General features: G+C 42.2%; 1 protein-coding gene across 2 annotated transcripts in view; it reads left to right on the top strand.

Annotated features, from left to right (window-relative positions):
* The window catches only part of LOC118103892 (hepatic lectin-like), a 207,725-nt gene extending 195,314 nt beyond the window's left edge, over positions 1-12,411 (top strand). Inside the window, exon 8 of one of the 2 annotated variants that reach the window (XM_047344107.1) lies at positions 12,214-12,411. In XM_047344107.1, the coding sequence (XP_047200063.1) occupies positions 12,214-12,373 (160 nt within the window). In that variant the 3' untranslated portion in view covers positions 12,374-12,411. Of the gene's footprint in view, positions 1-6,296; positions 6,403-12,213 lie in introns of those variants that run through there. The other variant, XM_047344111.1, reaches the window with a different exon arrangement.
* Positions 12,412-12,672: the final 261 nt, after the last annotated feature.

Here is a 12,672-nt window from a genome sequence, read left to right as displayed (position 1 = left end):
CCTTTTTTGATAGATTCTAGATCTGACCGTGGTCAGCATCTTGAAAAGATACCTTTATAGAGGCGTTTCATGCCCAGGTCCAAGTATTCGCCATCTTTTTTTTGGCACGAGAAATACGTGGGTAAGCCAGTGAGCTGTTCGTCTGGATCTACTTTCATAATTGCATCCTTCTGCAGAGGGTTAAAATTTCCTGTGTCAGGATTTGAGCCTGGACTGGGTCCTGACCATTGTCATGGAGCCTATGGAGTAAAGCTGCCGCGAAACTGAATTCTGTACCCCTTTGATACTGTGGCTCCATGGGTCTGACACAGTTTCTTCCCAGCTGCCCAGGCATAGCTGAGAATGAAATTCGGCGGGTGTCCCCCACCCCTAGGCAGTACCGCCCTGAGGTCCTGAACCTCTGGGGCGCTTCCTGGGGTGCACCTCTAGCCAAAAATGGGATGGGACCCACGTCGGCTGATTGTGAAGGCTGGTTGGAGTCAACAGAGGCTGTGAATCCTGTAGCCTGTCGCCTGCCATGAGCCTCCGTGACATCATGGCAGATGACATATGCACCAATGTCCCTTGTAAGTTGGGAATGGTGACAAGGCAGAGCCTATCAGGTTCATGGTGTCCTGGTCCTCTGGGTTGGCTGTTCTCCTAAGAGCTGCAATAAAATGTCGAGTGCATTGCCCGAGCAGACTGCTCGTGTGGCTGTCTCAGTCCGACACACCAGTGGTCCGACTTATCACACTCTTTCAGTGGACAGCGTGGATTAGCGGTTACCGCTCTGGACCCAGAGATGTTAGGCTGCCATCTCAACTGGGCATATCCCCATTCCTGTTTCAGGAGCATACTGTATCTTAGCCAGTCTCTGGCAACCTGCATTGAACTGAGGTGCACCACTAGGGATGTTCAATGCTTTTCTGAGCATGTGCAAATAGTCACCAGCCACAGGTGCAGTAACTGATTGGGGACTGAGTGATGCCGGCCCAAATACCATCCACACTGGAGCAGAGCCTCAGTTGGAGACATTGGAGCCCCACAATTTTGCTGCACTTGAAACCTTTGAGATAGCGTCCATGGTGAAGCCTCACTGTCACCCATGTTGCTGAGGTTGGGCGCCCCCTCAAATTGTGTGGATTTAGGCTGCTCTGGCCAGCAGCACCATCAGACTGCTCATTACCTTCAAGGAATTTTGAGCATAGAGAGAGAGAATGTCAGGGTGAACCACATTCTCCTCACAGTAGGAGGGTAACCTGGCGGGAGGATTCCTTTGAGTGCCCATGCCCCGATGCCATAGCTGTTGTGGCGAATTGCTGGGCCTCAACTCTACCCAACCTCTCTGACAGACCCGTGTGGCAGCCCTAGGATTTGCAGCTGAGTGTCATCCTGCTGACCAGCTGGGTTCTGTGAAGATTTGGGGAGCCTGTTTCTTGCCTGAGTCCCGCCTGCGACAGGGGTGTGCTCATGCCCCTGCGTTTCGGGGGGCTTTCCTTGAGGAGGTGTGTCCCCTTTCATTTGATTGGGCTGGTAGAGCTGCCTGTTGCTTGAACAGGTGCTCCACCCATCTGGCTCTTTTAACACGCTCCTCCACAGGCAGTTCCACTGCTGCCACACAGGAGTTCTCATCATCATCCATCAAATGTGCCATGCCCAAACCATTAGGGCATTCACGGTGGCCATCACAGGGATCCATGATACCCCGGCAATATGACACAAATATGAGGACATTTCTGTGTCACTTTTGTGAATTAAGAATAAATAAACAAATAGATAAACAATAGCGTAGCAGCCACGGATAGCTGATAGGGATCTAATAAACAGGCTGATCACAGCATTACTATCACATAAAACAAAGAAAGGAAGGGAAATAAATGTAATTCACCTGAAAATGCCCACTGTATTCCTGCAATGGCAGAAAAAAGAGGGGGGGTGGAGAGAGAGAGAACAAAAGTCAGCCACTGCAAACAGGGCTTAAGGAAACAAAATTAGCACCTAACAAAAAGGTGATAACTAAGAACCAACTACATTTATACAGGAACACAGGTAAGCAATCCCACCTGCTGCTGCGCACAGAGGTGAAGGGAAACTACCTGGCCTCAAATACTGTTTATTTATTTATTTTTTGAAAGGCAAATAAACGTGAAAAGGTTGACTTAAAACTCACCTCCACTCCTCACTGTGCGCGAGACGCACGAGGGGATTGGAGAAACCCACTCACTGCGGACAGCGAGTTACGGGGTGGGGGGTGGGGGAGCAACCCCGATCTAAATCAACCTGACTTTGGGAAGAGATGATTTAGATCACGCTTCCAAACCTTTCTACTCACTCCTGTAAGAGAAAAAACTCTGTATAAGAAACAAACCGCGTGAGATAAACAACACTTACCGAAGCTGCAAGCAAGGTAGTTAGTACCAGGTGCAGCGAATTAAGCTGCCTGAAACAAGAGCAGAGTTTAACACATGCAGTGTAACCCTCTGCCTCGCTTCAATAGAAAAGGGAAACCACATACAATCCTCAGGGACACAAGGCGCCTGCACAAAAAGTGGCGGATTGATGAAAGTGGAGTCCCAAAATGTATCGCACCTGCGGTCTCGGACAGAAGCGAGAGTGAGAAATAAGGAGGCGCGCACCAGGAGCCTTAGGGGCGGCGAGCCCAGCCCCTAAGGTCACTCCGCGTGACATTGTTGATATATGGTCTCGAGGATAGGGAGATGAGGACATCGTTCAAGGTAAGAACCGTGGTAATGGTCTGAGTGAGATCGAGGAAATAGATCTTCCTTTCTTATTTGAGGGTAAAAAAGCAGACAAACTAATGACATGAAATCTGAAAATAATCTGTTAATTAATAAAAACAGTAGAATGATTTATGAATTTATTTATGAATTCAGAAAAAGAGAGCAGATTTATTTTAGCTCCACTGAATTTAATGTTTCCATAGTTTTCATTGTTTATATTGTTGAGCATAATCTGCTTAAATTTATGTTATTTGTGGACAAACTCTATAAATGTACATCATACACAAAATTATTGTTCAAATTAAAAGTCTTGACATCAAATATACTTCAAGTACTAACAAGTGAAAGTACTAATCATACACAAAGGACACTTCAGGTAATGTATATATAATTGTATTAAAAAATACAGGGAAATTTGTACTTACTAAAATAAACTACTTCATCACTTCCTTTGTAAAACATTCAAACTGAATAACATCACTGCGTCTGAGACGTCTCTGTTGAAAAACAACAAATATCCGTTTTGAACAAACTTGAGGAAGTGAAGTATCTAATGATCTGGTCTGGAGGAACTACACGTCTTCTTAGAGCCTTCAACTGTTTGATCTGACAGGAAAGATTAGAACAGTTTTAGGAGCAGGTGTCTGACAAAACTAATTTATTTCCAAATTTATACTCACTGATGGTCCCACAGCAGGAAAATGGCTGAAGCTGAGAAGTTCTTCATAATATTAAGTTCACAGAGCGAGGGGAAACAGATGGTGAGTTTTAAAGTATAATACTGAATACTGAGTGTACATTGTATTATTATTATTATTATTATTTATTTTATTTTTATGATTATGATTATGATTAATTTGAGATGTTAAAACAGTGAGTTGTTCATTTGTAAATTGTTCATTTCATCAGTCTTTTGACTTCGGTGGACTTGACTTCCCTGTTTTTATTTTGTAAAACTAAGAAGCGTTCAGAAGTCTGGGATTAAGATCCCTTGTTTTTCCTGTTTAACCCGAAACGCAGACACTTTTACCAGCAGAACATAAATGTACATATATGTATATTTTTGTGTTGCAGTAACCACACCCTCTGCAGATGAAACCACTTATTTACCGCGTCCATTACTCAAAAGCTCAGCGACCTGGTGGGTGATAAACTGCGGAACTATCTTAACAATGCGTGTCTACGTTCTTCAAAGGAAATGACAAAAAAATAGAAAATCATCATCGATTTTCATTTCTTCTGTTTTTGATTGTTGATTCTGAAGACACAACTAATGACCTTAAGGCGTTTTCATTATTTTCTGACTTTGTATTATCACGAAGATAAACTGCAGATCAAATGATAATGGACATGAGTTGGTGCAACCATATTGTTATGTATAATAAAGTAAAACATAACATTCCTGTCCTAAATCTTGAGTTCAATCACATAATAAAATGTGTTTCTGCCTTTAAATGATTTTGACCTCTGTAAACTGCATCAGTTTGAAGCCACTTCTGTGAATAAATGTCATCGTTAGTTTGAGTAAAAGGAAGTTCAATTCTATTTAAAAGATTAAGAAGGTGTAAAAACTATCTGCGTGTGTTTCTGTACAAAAGCATGAGAATAAGTCAGTGGTGTGAAAAAAAAAAAAATGAGGAAGTGACCATCAGAGAAATATTTATAGTTAACTCAAAGAAACAGTCAGGCCTTCCACCTTCCTGTCAGCTGCACTCGCACCTGGTTTTACAAATTCATCTTTAATCTGTTAGGGTTGATTTCTGTTGAGAGTAGATTGGTGACTGTAAAACAAAAGACATGAAAGTGGGACTTCATCTTTAAAGGCTATTATGAATATTAGACATTTATCTCCATCGTCTTTCTCTTCTGCTGTTGAACAGGCTCCAAACAACCTGCAGCATCAAACAGGCGATCAGGGGTCACACATCGGAGCGAAGTGGCCCTGCTGGTCCTCAGTGTTCTCCTGGCAGCTGCCGTCACAGCTCTTGGTGTAACCGTGGGTTTGATTCCTGAAAGTCCATTTTGCAGAGCAGTCATAAAATCTGTCAGACACTTCTTCAAATTAAAAACTTTTACTTTTAGATGTTTGTTTTGACACTTAGATGCGCAAATCAGCAAATGGAGATTTAACAACATTTCCATTAATGATTCTCCTGCTGCGTCTCATCAAGAACTGACTCGTTTATCAAATGAAGCTTTAACCTTTACTGATGAGATTGTCTTTTTCTAATCAGTTTATAAAAATACTCAAACCATGAAGAGTCTCCAAAGCTTCAAGATGAGGCAAAAAAATCTCACAGGTAAACTTCTTCATTTTTGTTTGTCACTTTTTCTTAAAGTAGTTTCTTCACATTCTGCTTCTTCTCTATTTCAGGCCGGATTCTGATGAACGACTGATGAAAATTACATTTGTTTAACAGAAATACTCAGTAAGACAGAACCGTGCAAAAGTGGAGCAGACAAGTAAACCTCCTCCAGTAGAGGTAGAATCACACATTAGGCATCTCCTGATGATGATTAAAGCAGTGAAGGACTAGCCGGATACAGTCACTTCAGCTGTGTCTCAGTTCAGCCAGCTGCATCCTTCAGAGGGCCAGCAGTCGACCCGACCCACGAAGGAGGCGTCCTGGTGGTTAGTGAACAGAAAAGAGAGGCGTTCTCGTCACAAGTTTCAATGATCGTGTCACTTACCCTTACTGCTGTTACCTAGCAACACAACTGAACTTAGACAAGATGAGAAAGAGTTTATGCCCCTTGGTTTATTTTAACATTTGTCCCATTAGATGTTCAGTTAAATTAAAGCGTGATAACGACAAGCTTGAAAAAGGGTTTGTCACCTAAGTGCAATGAATTCTGGGATAGGTTGGGACAGGAAGGATCCACCCGTTGGAGCCTTTGTTTCTCTGGGTTAGACGGATGCATTTGTCGGCCCCATTTGAGCCTCTGATATGTGGGACAGCGTAGTCACTGCCCCTGAATTAAGACACAGCTATTGACTCTAACTGCAGTTGCAGAATAGCTGCCTTGCTCAAGGGCAGTGTCACCACCCTCTCAAACAGTCATTCAAAACTCTTCACATTCAAAGTCACTGCAGCTTCCAGATATAAAAGTAACAGTGATTTCCCTTTGCCTTATCTCTCCAAAGATGAAGCATGTCCGAGGTGCGAGGACGGCTGGAGCCATGGAGGAAAAGTGCTACTTCTTCTCTCGGTTACTTTAACCTGGGATCAAGTGGGAACAGAATGCAGATCAATGAGAGGGGAAACCTGGATTGTGATAAACTGTCAGAAGGTAGAGTACAAAACACTGCTTGCGTTAAGTGTTTACTATATTTTATCACATCGTCACAGATAAATCACCGTCTGCTCTTCAGAGGATTCCTGGTGTCTAGACTGAGGAAAAATGGACAATCCTGATGTGGGTTCTGGATCGGGACTGACAGACTCAGAGAGCGCGAGGGTGAATGGCACAGGTGGACAACACCACGACTGGATCCAAGGTTTGTTATTGAGAAAACACTTTTTGTCATCAACGTCAGTATGAAGGTTTTCATGGATCCGGTTCTGTGTTTCAGAGTTTGACGTTTTGGCGTGACGGCGAGCCTGACAACTGGACAGAGGAGAATCCTGATGGAGAGGACTGTGTGAGGATGGGGGAGAATGCGTGAGAACCGGAAGTCTTGATGAAGATGTCTCTTCTTTACAGTTTCCATCAGAAAGAATGTCTTTAACACTTCGAGGAGCAAAAGCAAAGAACGTGGTGTCATCTGTTGTCCGTTGGGCTGACTCTCGACCTTGTCTGCAGCTCTCGGACTGTGAGGTTCGGCCGAGCATGGCCTCCATGGTGCTCACTAGCCATCCCAGTGGGAAGAGAGGAGAACCAGTGGGGCTGCTGGGAACACAGCGATCTGGCCAAGAAAAACAGTGCTCTAGCTGCTTCACGACTCAGAGCTGAAAGGAAGCAGAGGAAGGCGTTTACATTTCAGTAATTTGGGACCTGGTATTTGGGAACTGGTTCGGCCTACATGTGTAGGGCCCCATGACCTGTGAGGTCACGGGCCAATATAAGGCCAGGTCTCCCCCTCTTCATTCTCTTTCCCTGCAATCCCTCAGTCTGGCTTCTCAGCTCACATCTCTCTCTTCTGATCCTCCGAGGGAGAAGTCTGGCTTGTCCAACTGCTCTTCTTCGATTCCTCAACTTCGGCCATGACCCTCCGAGAGGCCCACCTCTCTGTCTGCGCAAGAGGTGCAGCTCCACTCATCAATGAGGGAAACCTCCTCCAATCCAAGCTCTACCAACCTTCAAGCAGCGGCTCGATGTCCTGCGAACTTTAAACAACAACTGAGCTGCACTCAACAGAACCACAAGGCAGGAGCCACAAAACCAGCAAGGCGACTTCACAGAACTTAGACAGCACATCAACTTTTTCCCTTTCCATGAATGAGTAACACAACTGGGCTTAATAATTATACTAGGCTAAGCAAAGACTGTTTATTCGATTCCTTGTGATGTTTATAAGTTTGATTTGTGTTGCTGTGATATTTTGGTTACAAGTTATTTGAAAGTTAATGTTAGTTATGCTCTTCAGTCTTTCCTTGCATGCCTCTAGTAACTTTCTCTAATTTGGCACCAACACAGACACACACATCTCTCTGACCCCCGCCACATGTCGTAAACATTCCAAAGGGGGGAGTCCGTTATCTTCGGGTTGCCAACCGCCATTTGGAAACACGCTGACTCACACAGACACACACGCATACTCACCTTACATATCTTTATTTAGTAGAGTACACCGTTATTAATTTGTGTTTTATACTTTAATATATTCATAATAAATGTTTCTTTCTAAATGTTTTCATTAATGTTGCATAAGTGAATTTGCCAACCTCTACCACCTGTCAAAGAACTCCATATCCTTCCCACTTAGCTAACTATCTAGATGGTAATTTTTGTTAAAGTTATTAATTTATTTGGTAATCAGAGTTCCAAATTTGTAGTTAGAACTTTTATGAGACAATCAATAAATTGGCTATCTTTTCCTTCCTTTGAAGGTGGTGCCCCCGGGTAACTAATCAATTAAAGGTATTGTTAATATTCATATTTTTAATATGAATATTCAATATTTTATTTTGATAACAACATTTTTTGAATGCGAGAACACACCATTTTTATGGTATCACGTTTAATGCATTATTGCACAACAAGACGAATTAGTTATGTGAACTGCTCAGGCGTCCTCAACTGAAAGTGGAGTCAGACACTCACCACTTGGAGAGGTAGAACTCACAGAGTCTGACCAGACGTGGAGCGGGTTCTCCGGGTTCTCCGTGTTCTCCATCATCTCAGGAATTCTCACGTTATCTTTCTTACGTTTTGTGGCAGGGAACTCCGTCTGTGTCAGATAAACATGACAAAGCAAACATAAGAGAGGTAATAGATGTAATCTTCTTCATCACTGTTGTATCTTCACAGTCGTGTTGGCACCTGGCCCGAACAGTCGTGGATATGGGCGGTAGAAGTGCAGGAAGTGGTCGGGTGTGGTTCAGGTTAGTTCTGGTGCAGCAGGTGAGCTGGGTGAAGGACGGCTGGCGGTGCTGCTCCACCGTGGTGAAGCCAAAGTCCTCGCAGCAGAAGAAGAGCAGGGTGTTGAGGGCGATGGGAATCGCCCCAACTGGGCAATAACCTGCAGAGGGCAAACAGGATCTCTGAGTAGATCCGGAGTCGATCGAGACACAAAATAACAGATAAAGACCTGGACGTTGACTCCTGGCGGCTGTGACCCGGTCTGAGACGTGGAGGATCTTGGTGAACTTCGGTGGTGAACTGGCTGTAGATCACGTCACTGAATATGTTCTCCATGCGTCCAGTTCTCCCGGCAGAACCTGCAGACAGACCCTCGTGCATGTCGGCCATCGCCTCCTTCAGCTGCGCGCTGGGAGCCATGTCTGCAGCGGAGGAGGAACTTTCACCGGAGTCAGTGAAAGTCGGCCGGAGACAGCGGGACTGGCTCCCCCACTGGAAGAGCCCTACATGAATTTATTTATGAATTCAGAAAAAGGCAGATTTATTTTAGCTCAGTGAATTTAATATGTTTCCATAGTTTTCATTGTTTATATTGTTGAGCATAATCTGCTTAAATTTATGTTATTTATTGGACAAACTATAAAATATATATGTTATACAAATGATTGGTCAAAATTCAGAATCTTGACATCAAAATATTCTTCAAATACTAAAGAGGTAGAGAAATTACTAATCATGCACAAAGGAACACTTCAGAGTAATGTATATAATTGTATTTAAAAATTGTGGGAAATTGTACTTACTCTAAAAAAATAAACAACTTCATCACTTCCTTTGTAGAAACATTCAAACTGAATAACATCACTCACGTCGGAACGTCTCTGTTAGAAAACCACAAATATCCGTTTTTGAACAAGGCAGGAAGTGAAATATCCTAATGATCTGGTCTGGAGGAACTTCACACGTCTTCTTAGAGCCTTCAACTGTTTGCAAGTCTGACAGGAAGGAATTAGAACAGTTTTCGAGCAGGTGTCTGACAAAACTAAATTTATTTCCAAATTTATACTCACTGATGGTCCCACAGCAGGAAAATGGCTGAAGCTGAAGTTCTTTATAATATTAAGTCCACAAGAGCGAGAGGAAACACAGATGGTGAGTTTTAAAGTATAATACTGAATACTGAGTGTACACATTGTTCTTTATTATTATTATTATTATTATTATTATTATTATTATTATTATTATTATTATTATTATTATTATTATTATTATTATTATTAATTTGAGATGTTAAAACAGTGAGTTGTTCATTTGTAAATTGTTCATTTTCATCAGTCTTTGACTCGGTGGACTTGACTTCCCTGTTTTTCCATTTTGTAAATCTGAAACGTTCCAGAAGTCTCCAGGATTCGTCCCTTGTGTTTTTCTGTTTGACAGAAACATGAACACTTTACCAGCAGAACATAAATGTACATATATGTATATTTCTGTGTTGCAGTAGCCACACCCTCTGCAGATGAACCCTTATTACGTAATTACTCAAAGCTCAGCGACCTGGTGGGTATTTGATAAACTGCGGAACTATCTCCAACAATCGTGTCTGCGTTTTTCAAAGGAAATGACCAAAAATCCCTTGTCGGTTTTCATTCTTATTTTTGATTGTTGATTCTGAAGACACAACTAATGACCTTAAGACACTTTTCATTATTTTCTGACTTTGTATTATACGAAAGATAAACTGCAGATCAAATGATAATGGACATGAGTTAGTTACAGCCATATTATTTATTGTATAATAAAGTAAAAATAACATTATATCCTCAAACATCCAGGTTCAATCACATAATAAAATGTGTTTTCTGCCTTTAGATGATTTTGACCCTCATGTAAACTGCATCAGTTTGAAGCCACTTCTGTGAATAAATGCATCGTTAGTTTGGTAAAATGGAAGTTCAATTCTACTTGAAAGATTAAGAGAAGGTGTAAAAACTATCTGCGTGTGTTTTCATAATACAAAAGTGTGAGAATAAGTCAGTGGTGTGAAAAAAAAAAAAAATGAGGAAGTGACCGTCAGAAAATATTTATAGTCAACTCAAAAACAGTCGAGCCTTCTACTTCCTGTCAGCTACTCCTTCTGGTTTTACAAATTCATCTTTAAGCTGTTAGGGTTGATTTGTATTTGGTCGTTGGTCGACTGTAAAACAAAAGACATGAAAGTGGGACTTCATCTTTAAAGACTATTATGAATATTAGACATTTTATCTCCGCCGTCTTTCTCTTCTGCTGTGGGCAGGCTCCAAACAACCTGCAGCATCAAACAGGCGATCAGGGGGTCCACATCAGGCAGTGGCCCTGCTGGTCCTCAGTGTTCTCCTGGCAGCTGCACCGTCTGCAGCTCTTGGTGTAACCCGTGAGTTTGATTCCTAAAAGTACATTTGCAGAACGAGTCTTAAAGTCTGTCAAACACTTCTTGAAATTAAAACTTTACTTTTAGATTTTTTGTTTTGTAGATGTAAAATCAACAAATGGGAATTTTGGCAACATTTTCAAGTTAATGATTCTCCTGCTCGTCATCAGAACTGACTGGTTATCAAATAGGCTTTAACCTTTACTGATGAGATTGTCTTTTTCTAGTAGTTTATAAAATACTCAAACCATGAAGAGTCTCCAAAAGCTTCAAATAGAGGCAAAAAAATCACCACAGGTAAACTTCTTCATTTTTGTTTGTCACTTTTTTCTTAAAGTAGTTTCTTCACATTTCTTAACTCTTCTCTGTTCAGGCCGATTCTGATGAGCGACTGATGAAAGTTACATTTTGTAACAATCCTCAGTAAGACAGAACCGTCAAAGTGGAGCAGACAAATAAACCTCTCCCAGTAGAGGTGATCACATTAGCATCTCCCTGGTGATGATTCAAAGCAAATGAAGGACTAGCGGATACAGTCACTTCAGCTTGTCTCAATTCAGCGGCTGCATCCTTCCAGAGGGCCAGCGGTCGACCGACCTGAAAGGCGTCCTGGTGGTGTGAACAAAAGGAGACGTTCTAAATCTACAAGGATTTCCCATGATAAGTGTCACCCTTACTGCTGTTACCTAGCAACCTGGCTGAACTTAGACAAGTAGAGAAGAGTTTATGCCCCTTGTTTTATTTTAACAATTGTCCCATTAGATGTTCAGTTAAATTAAGCGTGATAACGTGTAAGAAGCTTGAAAAAGGGTTTTATCACCTAAGTGCAATGAATTCTGGGATAGGTTGGGACGGAAGGATCCACCCGTTGGAGCCTTTGTTTCTGCTGGGTTAGTGGGATGCATTGTCGGCCCCATTTGAAGGAGCCTCTGATATGGGACAGCGTAGTCCCACTGCCCTAGTTAAGACACAGCTATTGACTCTAACTGCAGTTGCAGAATAGCTGCCTTGCTCTCGAGGCAGTGTATCACCACCCTCTCAAACAGTCATTCAAACTCTTCACATTCAAAGTCTGCCGCTTCCAGATATAAAGTAACCAGTGATTTCAAGCCACGCCGCAATCTATCTACTCCAAAGATGAAGCATGTCCGAGGAGTGCGAGGAGCGGCTGGGAGCCACATGGAGAAGAGTACTACTTCTTCTCTCGGTTACTTTAACGCAGGATCAGAGTAGAACAGAATGCAGATCATCAGAGGAGACCTGGTTGTGATAAACAACAGAGGAGCAGGTATAAAACACTGCTGCAGGTCGATATTCTCATATTTTATCACATCGTCACAGATAAATCACCTTCTCCTCTTCCAAGAGATTCCTGGGTGTAGACTGAGAGGAAAATGGACAATCTGATGACAGGTTCTGGATCGGACTGACAGACTCAAGAACGAGTAAATGGCTTTGGAGTGGGCTGGACACCGACTGGATCAAGGTTTGTTATTGAGAAAACACTTTTTGTCATCAACGTCAGTATGAAGGTTTTCATGGATCCGGTTCTGTGTTTCACAGTTTGACGTTTTGGCGTGACGGCGAGCCTGACAACTGGACAGAGGAGAATCCTGATGGAGAGGACTGTGTGAGGATGGGGGTGGAAGACCTGAAGTCCTGGAGCGATGGATCCTGCGAATCACATCATAAAAGTATTTGTGAGAAACCAGAAAAAGCATGAGCCTGAAATCCAGTTGGATCAGATTGAGCTCGAGTCCTCAGCCACTTTACAAACTGAGGCATGATGCTTTATTAATGAAGGTCTTCTCAGATATAAACAACTTTGAATAATATCTAGAGTCTCATATGTTCTTCAGTTTCCTTGTTATTTTTAAATTGACGTCTACTCCTCCCTCATATAAAATCTATGCATGTTAAAATTTATATATAATATCTCCCTTCTTTCTGTTTAGTCTATTCTAGTGTTTGTGTGAGAAACTAGAGATTGAGAACAATCTAACCTCCTCGGGAAAAATGTTT

This window comes from Hippoglossus stenolepis, chromosome 17 (assembly GCF_022539355.2).
Source record: "Hippoglossus stenolepis isolate QCI-W04-F060 chromosome 17, HSTE1.2, whole genome shotgun sequence".
NCBI classification, from domain to species: Eukaryota; Metazoa; Chordata; class Actinopteri; order Pleuronectiformes; family Pleuronectidae; genus Hippoglossus; species Hippoglossus stenolepis.
This window is presented reverse-complemented; position numbering and strand designations above follow the sequence as displayed.